At 33.3% G+C, this 14,899-nt stretch overlaps 1 protein-coding gene across 3 annotated transcripts in view; it reads right to left on the bottom strand.

Moving 5' to 3' along the window:
• Positions 1-14,899, bottom strand: part of Cnot2 (CCR4-NOT transcription complex, subunit 2) — a 95,816-nt gene that overhangs the window by 67,473 nt on the left and 13,444 nt on the right. Inside the window, exon 2 of one of the 3 annotated variants that reach the window (XM_005374306.2) lies at positions 1,603-1,675. The exons of 1 other annotated variant lie outside the window; for it this stretch is intronic. In XM_005374306.2, coding sequence (XP_005374363.1) covers positions 1,603-1,675 — 73 coding nt within the window. Of the gene's footprint in view, positions 1-1,602; positions 1,746-14,899 lie in introns of all 3 variants that reach the window. One more of the 3 variants, XM_005374307.2, reaches the window with a different exon arrangement.

Genomic DNA, 14,899 nt, shown 5'->3' with positions numbered 1-14,899 from the left:
CATGAACAAGAATAAGCCAATCTCTTCGTGTGTGAAACATGACTCTGTTTTATTCCATTCTTAAGTACAAATTTTGGAATTCCACATGAATATGGTTCCACGAAGTAAATTCACTGTACTGCATAATCAAACAAAATTTCTATACTTACATTATAAAAACTGGCTTATGAACACTGAAATGCCACATAACCTAGAATCAAAAAATTCTTAAAATACTTTGGTAGAACCTGCCAAAAGGTGGAAAACCCCAAGAAGATGGTTGTAATACAAATAATTATCAAAGGCTATATTGGCCAAGTCTTTGACAACAAATCAGAAGAAAAGGTTACAAAAAAGAACTAATTTAGCCAGCTTACTCTGGCTTATTAAAATCATAAAGAAAGACCTGACAATAAAGCTCATATATCAAGCTAGGTGAAATACTAGGAAGGCTAAATATTAAAGTATCTATTGAGGACAGGGCCTAAAATCAAGACTCACATCTTATAATCAAAGACATTTTGCTGTTATACACAATAAAAACTAGTCTCGCCCCGTTCACATTTCCATTTTGAGGAAAAAATTAACTGTATTAAAACAAATGATTTATAGATACATGAAGTTGGCCAAGACTGCTGTTATCCCACTAACTGCCTTCATACTTGAGGAATAAAACTGGTGGAGTGAAGGGAAAGGAAGGTTTTTATTTCTACTTGAACTTTAAACTATTCTGTGTTCTATTTTACTAGATTACATGTTTTAAAAATAGATTACTATCAATGTTAAAGCAAGTTTCCTTTAAAAAATTAAATTAGTATATTATTCATTTTGTGAACAAAACCACTATTTAATAGCACTATCTTTAAAATTCACCGGTTTTATTTTATTTATGTGTGTATGTATGTATGTATGTCTTTTTGAGACAGGGTCTCGATGCAGTTCAGGCTGGCCTTGAGCTCACTTTGAAGCCTGGGCTGGTCTCAAACTCGCAGTGATCCTCCTGCCTCAGACCACCTATTTTAAAGAGCTGGAAACAAATAGTAATATTTCCATTCCAACTATTTTTATGGTTTCCCTACATACTGCACAAGGGATGGACACTATTAACCAACTTATTAAATGAGAGAACAAGAATCTGACATAGTAAGGACAGCAAACTAATACAAATTCCATAGAATTTGGGACTGTAAATACCTTGGGTGTCTCATTTTTATTCCTCCTATATCAATCCAAAGTCGTCTACATTTCTGTAGTACTTTTACTACACAAAATATAGCCTAAGTTTTAAAGTTTTCAAGAATATGTAAAAATATCAACACTTCATTATATGAACTATTACCTCTGAATCTAGCCACAAATTTACGTATCATGTGTCAATCTGAGTTGTGACTTAAGTACATTAAAAAAATTTTGACACCAAAAATGTACATTTATGAGAATGCTTTATTTTGAAAAATGTTCCCAACTACTTCAATTGTCGAATCGAATACATATCCTTAAAATGCAATCAAAGTTTCTCAAATTGAGTATACACTGAAATCTACTAGTTACAATTAAATATAACACATTAAAACAGTTCAGTGTAGCTATATGACCAACAGAGAAAAAGAAAAAAAGTCTTACCTGGTAGTTTCTTTTCTCAGATAATGTATGTCCATCAGTCCTCACCATAGAGTCGTGTCCTTTCCTCACAGTACTGGAGGCAATCAAATAGAACTGTCACTCAAGGGTCGTGTCACAGGAAGGACCGCCCACCAGTTCTCCCTCTAGAGTGGAATTATCCAAAAGCCATCAAAATTACTAACATGTAAATACATGAACAGTAGCATAAATATCTACTAAGATACACAAAAAACAACAGAAACAAAAATTATAGTCTAACTCATCTGTCCCCTTAACCAGTTAGGAAAGGTTAGACTGGTAGACATACTTTATTTGAGATAAAAATTATTTAAATAAGAATAAACCTTTCCCCCACTCCTACTTTCAATTATGAGTGTCCACCAAGCAACCCATACAAGGAAGAAATTTAAAGTAAATACAAAAGATCACCCATCAACTAACATGATTTTTTAAATAATCTCATAAATATCCAATTCATTCATACTCAAGTCACGTGCCCAAATACTTAAGTATTTGGATAATAGGGATATGAGTTATTTATATAGCTACTGATTCACACCATTCTATTCACTCCTATGCCATTAAATGGGAATGCATCATATATTTTAAGATAATTAATGGATGCTAACCTAATTCAATATTCTATTAAATTTTACTCTAATGAAGAACAAATGCCAAATTTCATGTCTGCTTTTGTCCTTTAGTCCACCAATTTCATGCATACTCCAATGAAATTTAGATTTTGATATTGGTTAAAAAAACTCATTTCTTAACCAGAACAGATAAATTACCCAAATGACTTAAGCTTTGTGCATCTGAAGTACAAAATTCACTGAAGTAGAAATGGTAGTCACTAGAAATGCTATAATGAAAATGAAGTTCAAAGATTCAAACATAGTGCCTACAAAAGTAATTTTTAAATAAGTTTTCAAGACAAGTATCTCCCACTTAAGTTTTAGTAAAATATTTGCCCTAAAGAACAGTATGCATATCTACTGAACTAATGTTGCTAGCCAACATGATTTTACATTCAAATTTAGAGTGATTATTTAATATTTGAAATATACTTTAGTTTTTTTTTTTTTTTTTTCTGGTACCAGGAATTGAACTCACAAACTTGCGCTTGCCAGGCAGGCGCTGTGCCTCTGAGCTAAATCCCCAGGCCTGAAATATACTTTAGAAGGGACAGTAAAATACCCAATTTATAATTCATAAGGACAGTGAATCAGTAATAAAACTGACAAACACAATTACACATATATGTGTGGGTTACCTCTAAAAAGCAATCTGTTAAGGTAGGAAATTTTTTTAAGGACAACAAATCACCAAAACAAGTTTTTAAAAGAATCCATATGACAAAAACCTATCTTCTGCTGCCTATTTTATATGTTTGATCATAAAGCTGATGGAAGCTATACCTCTACTCAATTTTGACCATCTTACATTCTATGTGTTTGGTTGAAAAACTTCAAGATGCCTGACTCTGGTAAAATTGTAATTTCTTCTTATCCCATTTGTATATACCTCTGGAATTGAGTATGTCTCTCAAATACAAGAAGGGAAAGTTTTTTTTAACAATAAGTATATTTACAACTATAAATGTAATCCTTATCATATAGCAAGGAATTGGATTATTCAAAAGGAAAGGCTATCAAGTGAACAGTATGCCCAGGAATAGTTAAGTGATAGGCTGGCTCTAACTTTTATCTGTCAGAAAAGAGAAAGTTATTTTATCATGCATTCACAAAACATTAATCCTTTTCAATAAGTTTTAAAATAGTATCTGACAACACTAATGTATTCATGGTAACTCTGAATTCAGTTATTACTATCAGAATAAGAATATTTTTCTTCTTGAATAACGTTTATGTGCCTACAAATTTTACTAATTTCATCCAAAGATGTATTTAGAATCTAAAATCACAAAAGGTAATTTTCCATACCTTAATGCTGTATTATGTTTAGGAACACAACCTAATTATGCAAAAAATTAATTAGGTTTGAATTCTTATACACTAATACCTTCTTTCCTCCTCTTGGAATAACTTCAAATATTTTATGGCCTAGGGTTTCAATCCATAGCCAGTATATAGTCTAACCAATACAGGAACTAATATTCTACATTGGAATCATTACCTTCATTAGTAAACAAAGGGAAGATTTAAAGCACTTTATTTTCTTCCAAGTAATCACGAAAAGTTAACACTCATCAGCACTATCATCACTATACTGTGTTAAACAAAAATGCTTAGTAATACATTTGTGTCGATAATATTCATATTAGGAATGAAAGAATGCACAATAAATGAAAGACCATGTACGTACATACATGAGATAGAGAGTATGTAAAAAGGAACATACACATGCCAGTCATGTCCAACCTGCCCCCCATTAAAAGTTAAGAGGCACTGTCTTGGGCTGCGCCTAAAATACATAATTAATGTATATAAGTAACAAAAAATTTTAAATATTTTTATTATAACATCAAGAGGGGGCCAAAAAAGGTAAGCTGCAAGTTGGGCATATCACTGTTTTCCTGAAAAATCCCACAAATTGTCAGTAAGTCAAAAAAGACAACTACACATTTGTAAAACTACAATTAAATTTTCTACCAAGCAGGTATGACTTCCATGACAGAAGAAGAGAATCCAATTACTCTTCTACCTTAAATTACCAGAAAAGTAAACAAGCAATGGTTTTTAGCAATGGTTTTTAAAGAACAGTCATCCCAGGACAGAATGCATCAAGAAAATGAAGCGCCCTCTATCAGTTCTCCCAGCTCATTACTTAAAGAGTTCTGGAGTTGGTAAAAAAGGGAAAGAAAAAAACAAGCAGAACCCAAAGCTCTCACAGAGTTCAGTCAATAGTTTTAAAAAAATTGCAAGTTAAAGATATCATAGTAGCTAGAGTTTGCAGGGTAAACAGAAGAAAGCAACAGAGGTAAAGCTTATCAAAGATCTGAAGAGAGATCCCTGAGGAATCATTTAAACTGAGGAATGATTTATACATGCATGTGAAAAAAATTGTTGAGTCTGGAGAAAAAGTCTGTGAAGAGGAATAGCCAAAACAATCCTCACGTTCACATCAACTAGAATGGAAGGACTTAACACAGGGAATGCAGTACAGTTGAGAAGGTAACAAATATTTCAGCAATCAAATCAAACTTTAGAACCAAGATGTTCTAGACCGGCACTAACAAAAGTCCACAAAGATCAAACTGATTCTAAGCAACATAACTGTATCCCAAAACAATGCCCAGTAATACATAAAATAATACAATAAACAACAAACTCTAGCATAAACTAATGTAAAATTAAGTGTCTGGCTTCAACAAAAGACCAGGGAATATAACCCATTACAAGGTGAAATGTAAGGTGAAATAAAATCTGGCAACAGTAGAGATGACAGTACACAAGAATGTAAAAACAAACAGCCGTCTATATTCTAGACATTCAAAGAGAAAGAATGAATATGACAATAATTCAAGATATAAAAAACACCCCAATTGGTAGCTAAAGGAGTTTCTTTGTAGTCATAGAGAAGTTCTATACCTTGATTCACATGATGGTATCACAGAGTAAGAGACAGATACACTGAAGAGGTGAAGGCATCCAAAAACTAGTGAAATAGGAGTAGTGAAATATGAGTTAGATCTACAGCCTAATTTTATTGTGCCAATGAATTTCTAGTTTTGATAATGCAAGGCAGTATTTTTTGGGAAAGCTACATTATGAAATATAAATATCTGTTATTTATAATTACCTGAAAGTTAGAAGATATTTTTAAAAGCTCAGATTGAGCAAGAGATAAAAATTTAAATGTGAAGAAAATAAACTGGGTAAGACTGAACAGATTAGATGCTGCAAAGGAAAAGTCCAATGAACCTGAAGACATGGCTGTAGGAAAAACTCAAAAATTAAACAGAGAGAAAAGGAACTAGAGGAAAAAAACTATAGGTGACTAAACTATGAACTATGGAAAAGTATTAAGCAGGACAGTAAACTATGAGACTTTATCAAGAGGTCTAACGTAAATGTAACTATTACCCCATAATGTGGGAAGGACAAAACACAGCACCTTCACTTTTCTAAATTTGAGCATTATAAACTCCTAGATCCAAGTTCAACAACAACCTCAAGGACAGTAACAACAAAACCATCATAACAGTTCACAACAAAATCACTGATTTTCCAGTCTGTAGTCGTTCGAGCAGTCTCCATACTGATTTGCACAGTGATTGTACTAGTTTACATTCCCACCAACAATGTGGAAGGATTCCTTTCTCACCATGCCCTCACCAGCCTGTTATTATTTGATTCTTTGTTCATAGTCATTCTTTTTGGGGTGAGATGGAATTTCAATGTTGTTTCAATTTGTATTTCTCTAATGGTCAGTGATGTTGACCATTTTTTCATGGTCATTAGTACTTCTGTGATAAAGGAGAAAATCTTAAAGCATGGTTGTGTGGGCTGACATCAGACTTATCAGAAGCAAGGCAAGTCAAGAGACAGTCAATCAAAAAAAAAAAAAAGACAGTCAATCAAATTTTTTAAGTACAGAAAGAAAAACAAAAATTATCACTAAAGAATTAAACAACCCAGCTAAAATATCTTCCAAAATTAAGGTAATTAGGGGCTGGGGATTTAGCTTAGCAGCACAGCTCCTGCCTGGCAAGTAAGTGCAAGGTCATGAGTTCGATTCCCAGTACCAGAAAAAAAAAAAAAAAAATTAAGGTAATTGCAGCCACTTTAGAAGACAGTTTGGCAGTATAAATATAGGCTCACCATACAACTCAAATGTTTGTGCCCTGAAGTATTTTATCAAAGTGAACTAAAAACTTATGTTCATATCACAACTAGTACAAGAATGTTTACACTAATGAAGATGTCCCTTCAAAAAGTGAAACACATAAACAGTACATCCAGTAATTTAGATTTACAGTACATTAAGTGATTCAAGATTCATTTATTCAACAGTAATAAAAATATATGAATAGCTAAATCCTGCATTTTTGCTACAGGAAAGAATTTAAACCAAAACAATCATCAATGATTCCATATGACCTTCTGGAAAAGGCAAAACCATGAGGATAAAAAAGAAAAAAAAAGTTTCTCTTCTCTGGCCTTAGTTCTGCAAAGCTGTAAAATCAGGTAACTGATTTACATGAATTTTTAAAAGCATGCAGCTTCAATATTTTGTGTTTTAAATGTGCTGTCAGGGTAAATGACTCAGAAAAATGGACAATTACAGCTGTCTTTTCCCATGTTTTATTTTTTTCCCACTTCACTGCTCAACTGACTTATAACAATATCCAAATAGTTTGGAAGTTGTATGCTACCTAACATACCTATAATTGGTAGTATATACTCAATAAGTTAAAACATGAACTTAGTCAGGATAAGGCAACTAAAACAGTCAGATTTTTATCTTTATTTTGTAAATACAGAGGACATTATACTCCAGCCTGAGTACTCATTAGAACAACTACAAGATGTGACTAGTGTCACTGGGACTCAGTGGAAGTCAAAGTAAACACTTAACCACCTTCTTTAAAACCTACAGTTTCTCAAATTCTAAAATTATGTCAAGAAACTTGCACTCACAAAAAAATATTTCCTTGCTACTATGACCTAATCATTAGTTTGATCACATGGAGTTTTTCAGATTCTAAGTTGATAACTAGAGGTATCTACAAGAAACATGAGCAAACAAAATAAATATAAATAAAACACAAGAATTATAGTTTCTATAGTAATTACACCACACTCTCGGAAAATTGTATATAAACTAAAACTAGTATTTCTGAACATTTTTAATAATTCAAGTTTCACAGTATAGTAAAACAAAATCAGTAACATGTAAGATCAAAAGTAGCCTATGTTTACCACAAAAAATTTTTTTTAAATTAACATTATTGCTTTGAAATCAATTTACCCTCTGGCAGTCCTACTTAAATATTTAACAAATTAATTTTGTGTGCTTTTGTGTTTGTCTTCTGTATACTTTTTTTTTTTCCTGTCTTTTTGAGTCAGGATCTCGCTATGTAGTTCAGGCTGACCTTCAACTCACTTTTAGCCCAGGGTGGCCTTGAACTCACAGCAATCTTCCTGCCTCAGCCTCCCAAGTGCTGGGATTACAGGTGTGCACCACCATGCCCGGCTCTTCTGTATAATTCTGTCACAAATATTCCAAAAATTCTATGTACCTGACATAGTTCTGTGTGTTTAAAAGGCTTATAATTTCAAGACACTGAAAGTTTCTTCTACAAAGGATTAAATCTACAATGAAATAAAATGGAGCCCTACTAAACTTAAATGAAGAAAGTTCAACAATTTCTGAACCACAGGCTTTAAGGGGCATTTGTTTTAGAGTGAAACCAGAGTCTAAAATTAAGACAATGGAGGAGGAGGTCCATTTATGCTATTCCCCATTTTTCTATAGTCTTCATCATGTTTAAACAAATTGTTAAATTTCCTCTTATATATGAAAATAGTAACAGCTGCATATTCTACTTCATAGCCTAGAGGAGGAGCAGTGAAGAAGATAAAACTAAAGAGACTGTGGTAGATCTCCAACAAGGTAACTGGGGTAAGTGGTTCAAGGAAAAACAACTATTTCAAATGCAAAAAAGAGAAAAAAGGTATCAATCTTTGGATTTAATAGCATAAAGTTCATAGGATAGTTTTGATGTAATGGGGGGGGCACTAAACAGATTCAGTTCACAAAATATAGACATTTTTCGAAGAATTCTGCCTTAAAAGCCAGGGAAAAAGAAAAAGCAAGAAGAAAATGTGAAGTTCAGAGAAGCCTTTTAAGACGGAAAAAATTATGGCATAGCAAGAAAAACTGATGGTATAAAGTGGGGGTGGGTTACTGGAGTGATGGCTTGGAGAAGACATAGATGGAATCTGTAACAGACTGGCCTTAGCCACAGGGATACACTGACATAAAAAAGATAGTAAATGAGACAGATTAAGGTAAGTGGACAACTGCTTCTGTTTTCTTAGTAAAACAAGAAATGAGACCGTCAGCTGAAAGAGATGTTAGAGGAGATGTCAGAAGCTTAAGAGAGAGGAAAAGGTATCAAATAGTCTAAGAAAGTGGGATAATGAAGAAATTCAAGGGAATACAGTAAGTAGAAAGGTCAACCAGTCTAAGGACCCACTCAGATTGGTGTTCCCCAGACACACGAAGCTGCAGAGATGCAAGAACAATATACACAGAGGTAATGAGTGTAATGAAGCACATAAGATCCAGGATATAGGCAAAGTAAATTATTATGGATATATATATATATATATGTATATATAAATATTTTTTATTTGTCAAAAACAACAGAACAATCACCAGCAATGAGTGGAGATGAACAACTGAGGGTAACACCAACAGTAGCAGACAGCTTAACAGAAACATAAATGAAAGGGACAGAAAGTGTGCTGTTCAAGTCACTGTCATGACAGGATAGCTAGACTGATGTTCAAGGTTGCCGTCTCTGATACAAGACAACAGGCACTTCATACTGCAACGGATATAAAACTTCATTAAACTAGCTCAGCCAAGCCACTAAACAAGCAAACAAGAAGTCCTAGAAGAGGGAAATCAGTATCTAGAGATGTTGCAATGTATTATATAAAGTGCCCCCACCACCAGGTATGACATATAAAGAAAAGACAGTAGTAATACATAAAAAGAAAAAAACGGGCAACAGAAACTACCTGTATGAAGGCCAAGACATTAAGCAGTGAAGACTACAAAGAAATGATTATAAACATGTTTAATGATTTAGAGAAACAACGCTTTAAGAAGGAAAGCATGACACAGTCTCATCAAATAAATAATCTTTAACAAAGATGTTCAAAAGAACCAAATGGGTATTATAGGCTTCACAAGAAATATAGCAGCACAACTCACAATACAGTAGCTAAACCTTGGAAGCTGCCTGTATGTCCGTTTCAAAGGAATAAACAAAATGTGTTATTTATTTATAAGATTAGTACTCTGCCATAAAGAAGGATAACCTTGAGTTATCTGTAGGAAAATGGATGCATTTTGAGACCACACTGCTTAGTGAAATAAATCAGACACAGATGTCTCAAAGGAATTTGGGACACTACTAAGTGCATGTGTAATGGAAATATAAGGAAGAGAAACAGAAAATTAGTTCACAAAATGTCTGAAACCTTCAATGTGATGAAAAACATGCATCTACATGTTTAAAATGCTCCATTAACTGCAACTAAGATAAATAAGACTAATTCCTAGAGGCAACATACTAAAATATGCTAAAAGCCAAAGGTAAGTCTTTTTGTTTTTTGTTTTTTTTTTTGTGGTTTTTCTCCGGTACCGGGAACCGAACTCATGACCTTGCGCTTGTCAGGCAGGCGCTTTTGCCGCTGAGCTAAATCCCCAGCCCCCAAAGGTAAGTCTTTAAAAGCAAAGAAAATGTGACATGTTACAGAAAAGGGACAGTGAGATTAACTGACTACACATCAAAAAGAATGGTGACCAGAAAGCTGTTGGTTGACATATTCAAATGCACAAAGAAAAAAACCCGTCAAGGAGAAATTTTATATCTAGCCCAAATATCTTTCCAAAAATACCCAAACTCACACATACTGACAGAATCCATACCTATCAGACCTTGAAAGATAATTATAGAAGTATAAAAGCAAAATTCTCTTAAATTGTCTGAAACAAGGTAAGTGTATTGTTGGATCTATAACAATACTGGAGAGAGACTTTGTAACAGCATAAAAATGGGTGCAAGTTAAGCTATTTGGAGAAAAACAGAGTAAGATGGTAATCTCAATCCACGGTGAAAATGGACAAAAGCAAAAAAAAAGAAAGTTAATGTAGCTTTCAATTAGTACATATATTCACTCTCTCTTATTCCTTATTCCTTGAAACAAAATAAAAATAAGGGGGTAACTGTTGCAACATACTGTTGGATTTGTAAAATATATAGTTATAATGTATATAACAACAGTTACACTCCAAAAAAGGAGAAAAGTGAACGGAGCTTTTAGAAATAGGATTTCTATATCTGCCAGTAAGTTAGTACAAGCAAGAAGACTGATAAAAAGTATACAGTAAGTCTTGTGGCAACAACTAGGAAAGTAATACAAAAGAATACTGTAAAAGTATCACTAAAAGAATTAAAATCTTATAGTATAAAAGTCATTTTATGGGATAGTAGTGAACACCTGCAATCCCAGTACTGTAGGAAGCTGAGGCAGGAGGATCACAAGTTAAACCTCAGTCTAGTCAATTAGTGACTTAGCAAGATACTGACTCAAAATAAAGTTTACAAAATCATTAAAGATAAAGTTTCATTATAATAAATTAGCCAATCTTCAGAGGGCTATACAAATTACAAACATATAAAGCTATGGAGACACCCAAAATAAAGCGAATCAAAAAATACACCATATTAATAGAAGACAAAAACCACATAATCGTATCAAACAATGCAGAAGAAAATGTGAAAAAATCCAACAGCCCTTCATGTTAAAAATATTTAACAAGAAAAGAAAACTTCTTCAAACTAACAAAATGTAACAATGAAAAACCAAATTATATAATTATCATAATTAACAGTGAATGACTGATTTCTTTTTAGAATCAAGAACAAGACTAAGTTGTCCACTCTTGATGCTTTTATTCAATGTTGTACTGAAGACTCTAACCAAAATAATTAGGTAAGAAAATAAAACTGAAAGCAGACTGGAAGGAAGTGAACTGCCTCTATCTACAGAGGACATAATTGCATATATAGAAAATCCTCAAGAAGCCACTAAAAATGACAATTTACAGCAGTTTAATAATAGTTTAGATTTTAATACTGACAGTAAAAGTAACACTTTTACAACAGTTAAATGAAAAAAGTTTAGAATGATTACAGGACACAAAAATCAATATGCAAAAGAATTGCATTTCCATACGTTAGCAATGAACAAACCAAAAATGAAATTAAGAAAAAAATTCTACTTCCAAATCAAAGAGATTAAAACACTTAGGAAAAGTTTAACAGAAGAACAAAACATACTCAGAAAACTACACTGTTAAAAGAAATTAAAGGCCTATATAAATAGACATGTACGTTTTTTCATTATTAACTCATCCGTTCACATCATCTATGTATGTATTTAAATTCAGCAACATACAAATCCTGAAAGTTTTAGCATCCTACTGATGAATACAAGAAAACTGTGGAGTTGTATCAAACCTGTATTTGCTGTACCAAATATGTATTAATTCACCTAACCTTTCAGAACCAGTAAAACTAGTGCTAGACAAACAAACAAAAACACAACACCTACCCAACAAAAAAGTGAATGCTTCATGCATTTTTTAAAAATCATGGTGAGTAAAGAAGTCAGACACAAAAAAATACTTTATATTCCATTTATTTGAATCTCTAAAAGATAATCTAATCTGTACTGACAGAAGGCAAATGAGGGAAGCAGATATAGCTCAGTGGTATAAGTGCCTGCCTAGCAAGTGCAAGGTCCTGAGTTCAATTCCCGATACCACAAAAAAAAAAAAAAAAAAGCAAATGAGTGGTTGCCTCGGTTATAAATGATTCATTGCCTGGGTCACTGCTTAGAATCAGTGAACTTCAGGGGTGAGGGAGTCCTGTTTACCTGAATCACAGTAATGGCTACACAGATAAAAATTTGTCAGAACTCAAAGAAAAAGACACCTAAAGGTGTCTTATATGTAAATTCCTCCAACACATTTAATTTTAAAATATAAATGGTTAGTCATTTCTATGGATATTAACATAAAAAATTAATTCTCTGAGAAAGAACATCTTACTAGAAAATAGATATATGTAAATTTAAATAAATCTCTAAATTTATGTAAATTTAAATAAATCTTTAAATAAAATAAATATTTTACTATTCATATTAACTTGAAAAAAAAAAAAACAAAACTCAGTATAATAAATGTCATCACCAAGCTGGGCATAGTGCATAGTGGCACATGCCTGTGTAATCCCAGTCCTGGGGAGGCTGAGGCAGGAGGATTGCTCTGAGTTTGAAGCCAGCCTGCACTACAAAGTAAGTTTAAAGCCAGCCTCAACTACATAGTAAAACCCTGTCTCAAAAAGACAAAAATAAAACCCAAGGTCATCAGAAATCTGCAGCAATCCTAAAAGCACTAACTTCTTGGTCTTAATTGGTCTTTTTAGTGTGAGGTTTAATTCAGCAGGTCTGTGGTGTAGGTCAGGTGGCAGAACACCTGCCTAGCATACATGCAGTACAGCCTCCTACTAAAAACAATAAAAAAATGTTAATAGAGCCACCTGTTTCTTTACTAATTATATTTTTTCTGTAAGAGATTTAATCATGTATGAACTTTAAAATATTATACATGTGTATTTTCATAATCTAACTGAATTATACGTGGTTTCCCTGTTCGAGAGCTATTTCTATACAGTTGTTTTTTTTTTACTTTATGATAGTGCAAGTGATACACATTATTCAATAGAAACTATGTTTCAAAATTTGACCTTTGATCTTTTCCTGGGCCACGAATATCCACAATGTTGGACAGCGGCAGCAGCAGGGGGCACAGCTCCCAGTCAGCCAGGTGATCACATTGGTAAACAACTACTTTTTAGAGTAGTGTGTTGCAAAACTATGATGGCCAATAGCTTAAATGAATTAAATGTACTTTCATTTCATTTTTGTTTTGTTTTAAGCACTGGGGATTGAACCCAGGACCTTCACAATGAGCTACATAGCCAGTCTTTTTTATTATTATTTTTTTTTATTTTGAGACAGCACCTTGCTAAATTGCCCAAGCTGGACTTGAACTTGTGATCCTCCTCAAACTTGCCAAGCCTCCCAGACTGCTGGGATTACATGGGTACAATGTAGGTTTAATTGGAGGTACTCACGTTTGTGAACTGAGGAGCGTCTATACTGGCTATTCAGTAGAATTTAGGGAAATAATTCAACTAAGTGTAACAACTGTAAAGAGGATATATCATTTTACCCTAAGTAAATGTCTTTATGGTTGCTTAGCAAAGTCCCACTGACACGGGTCCCCTACCTTTTCTGTACACATTCTCTTCCTATTACATTTTAGCAACACAAATTTCCTTGCAATTTTTCATAAGACAATAAAAATACTACACTCACAGGATACTTGCTCTGTTGTCCCTTCATAGAATCCCTTTCTTCTGGATTTGTACAGAACTGTTCCCTCACCTCAGGCTCATCCATGCACCTTCTAGGAAAAAACTTCTATTGGCCTATTTAAATCTGTACCCTAAATATACTCCATACCCCCTTGGATTCTTTTTCTTCATATCCTTAACACCAACTACCATACAGTATGTTTTGTTTTGTTGACTATTATATTCTCTTATGACAGACATCTCCCACATAACAGGAGCTAAATATCTGCCGTATCAATATGTAAATCAGTAACAAAGTATTTAATACAGAACCTAGACGTTACTTGCCTTTACCTACTCCCCACAAAGCAAACCACTCAACACTTTAAAATATATCCACAGGGGCTGGGGATTTAGCTCAGCGGCAAAGCGCCTGCCTGGCAAGAGCAAGGTTGTAAGTTCGGTTCCCGGTACCGGAGAAAAACCAAAAAACAAACAAACAAAATAAATAAATAAAATATATCCACAGATAACAACGATTTTGAAATCCTCTGAACAACATAAGCTTAGTAATGACAACACAATATAACAGCATTTCACATTAAATTAAATTAGTCAAAAATTTTCTCAAACTACATTTTTCAGTTTATCCAGTTAAAGCTACTCATGGGATAGTAGTTCTGTGTATTAACTTCACCTTATATTTGTGCAATATTAAATGCTTACTGCCCTCTCTCCAAATATGGAATACTACCCTGGAATGAGACCTGATTATTACAACGTATTGTTACCCTTACTCTCTGTATTCTGCCTTTCAATGATAAGAACTCAAACAGAAAGCATTTAAAATATAAGTGATTACACAATAAAAAAGATTCACGCCAGAAAAGTTAAAATATAAGTTTTTTTTAACTTCTTTTGTTCTTTGGAGAGAGGATCTCCCTATGTCATTCAGACTGGCCTTGAACTCAAAGATCCTACTGCCTCAATATTCCAAGCGCTCAGTGCTAAAATTATAGGTATGCATCACTACAATCAGCTAAACTATCATTTTATACCTTTAAAATTTACAACTTTGTTTTTACACAACCACATTCAGTATCACTGACAATGAACTGAAAAGTAGACAATTCAAACAGTTCTAAGAATATAAATTGGTACAGCTTTGAT

This window comes from Chinchilla lanigera, unplaced genomic scaffold (assembly GCF_000276665.1).
Source record: "Chinchilla lanigera isolate Chin_1 unplaced genomic scaffold, ChiLan1.0 scaffold00004, whole genome shotgun sequence".
In the NCBI taxonomy this organism is placed as follows: domain Eukaryota; kingdom Metazoa; phylum Chordata; class Mammalia; order Rodentia; family Chinchillidae; genus Chinchilla; species Chinchilla lanigera.
This window is presented reverse-complemented; position numbering and strand designations above follow the sequence as displayed.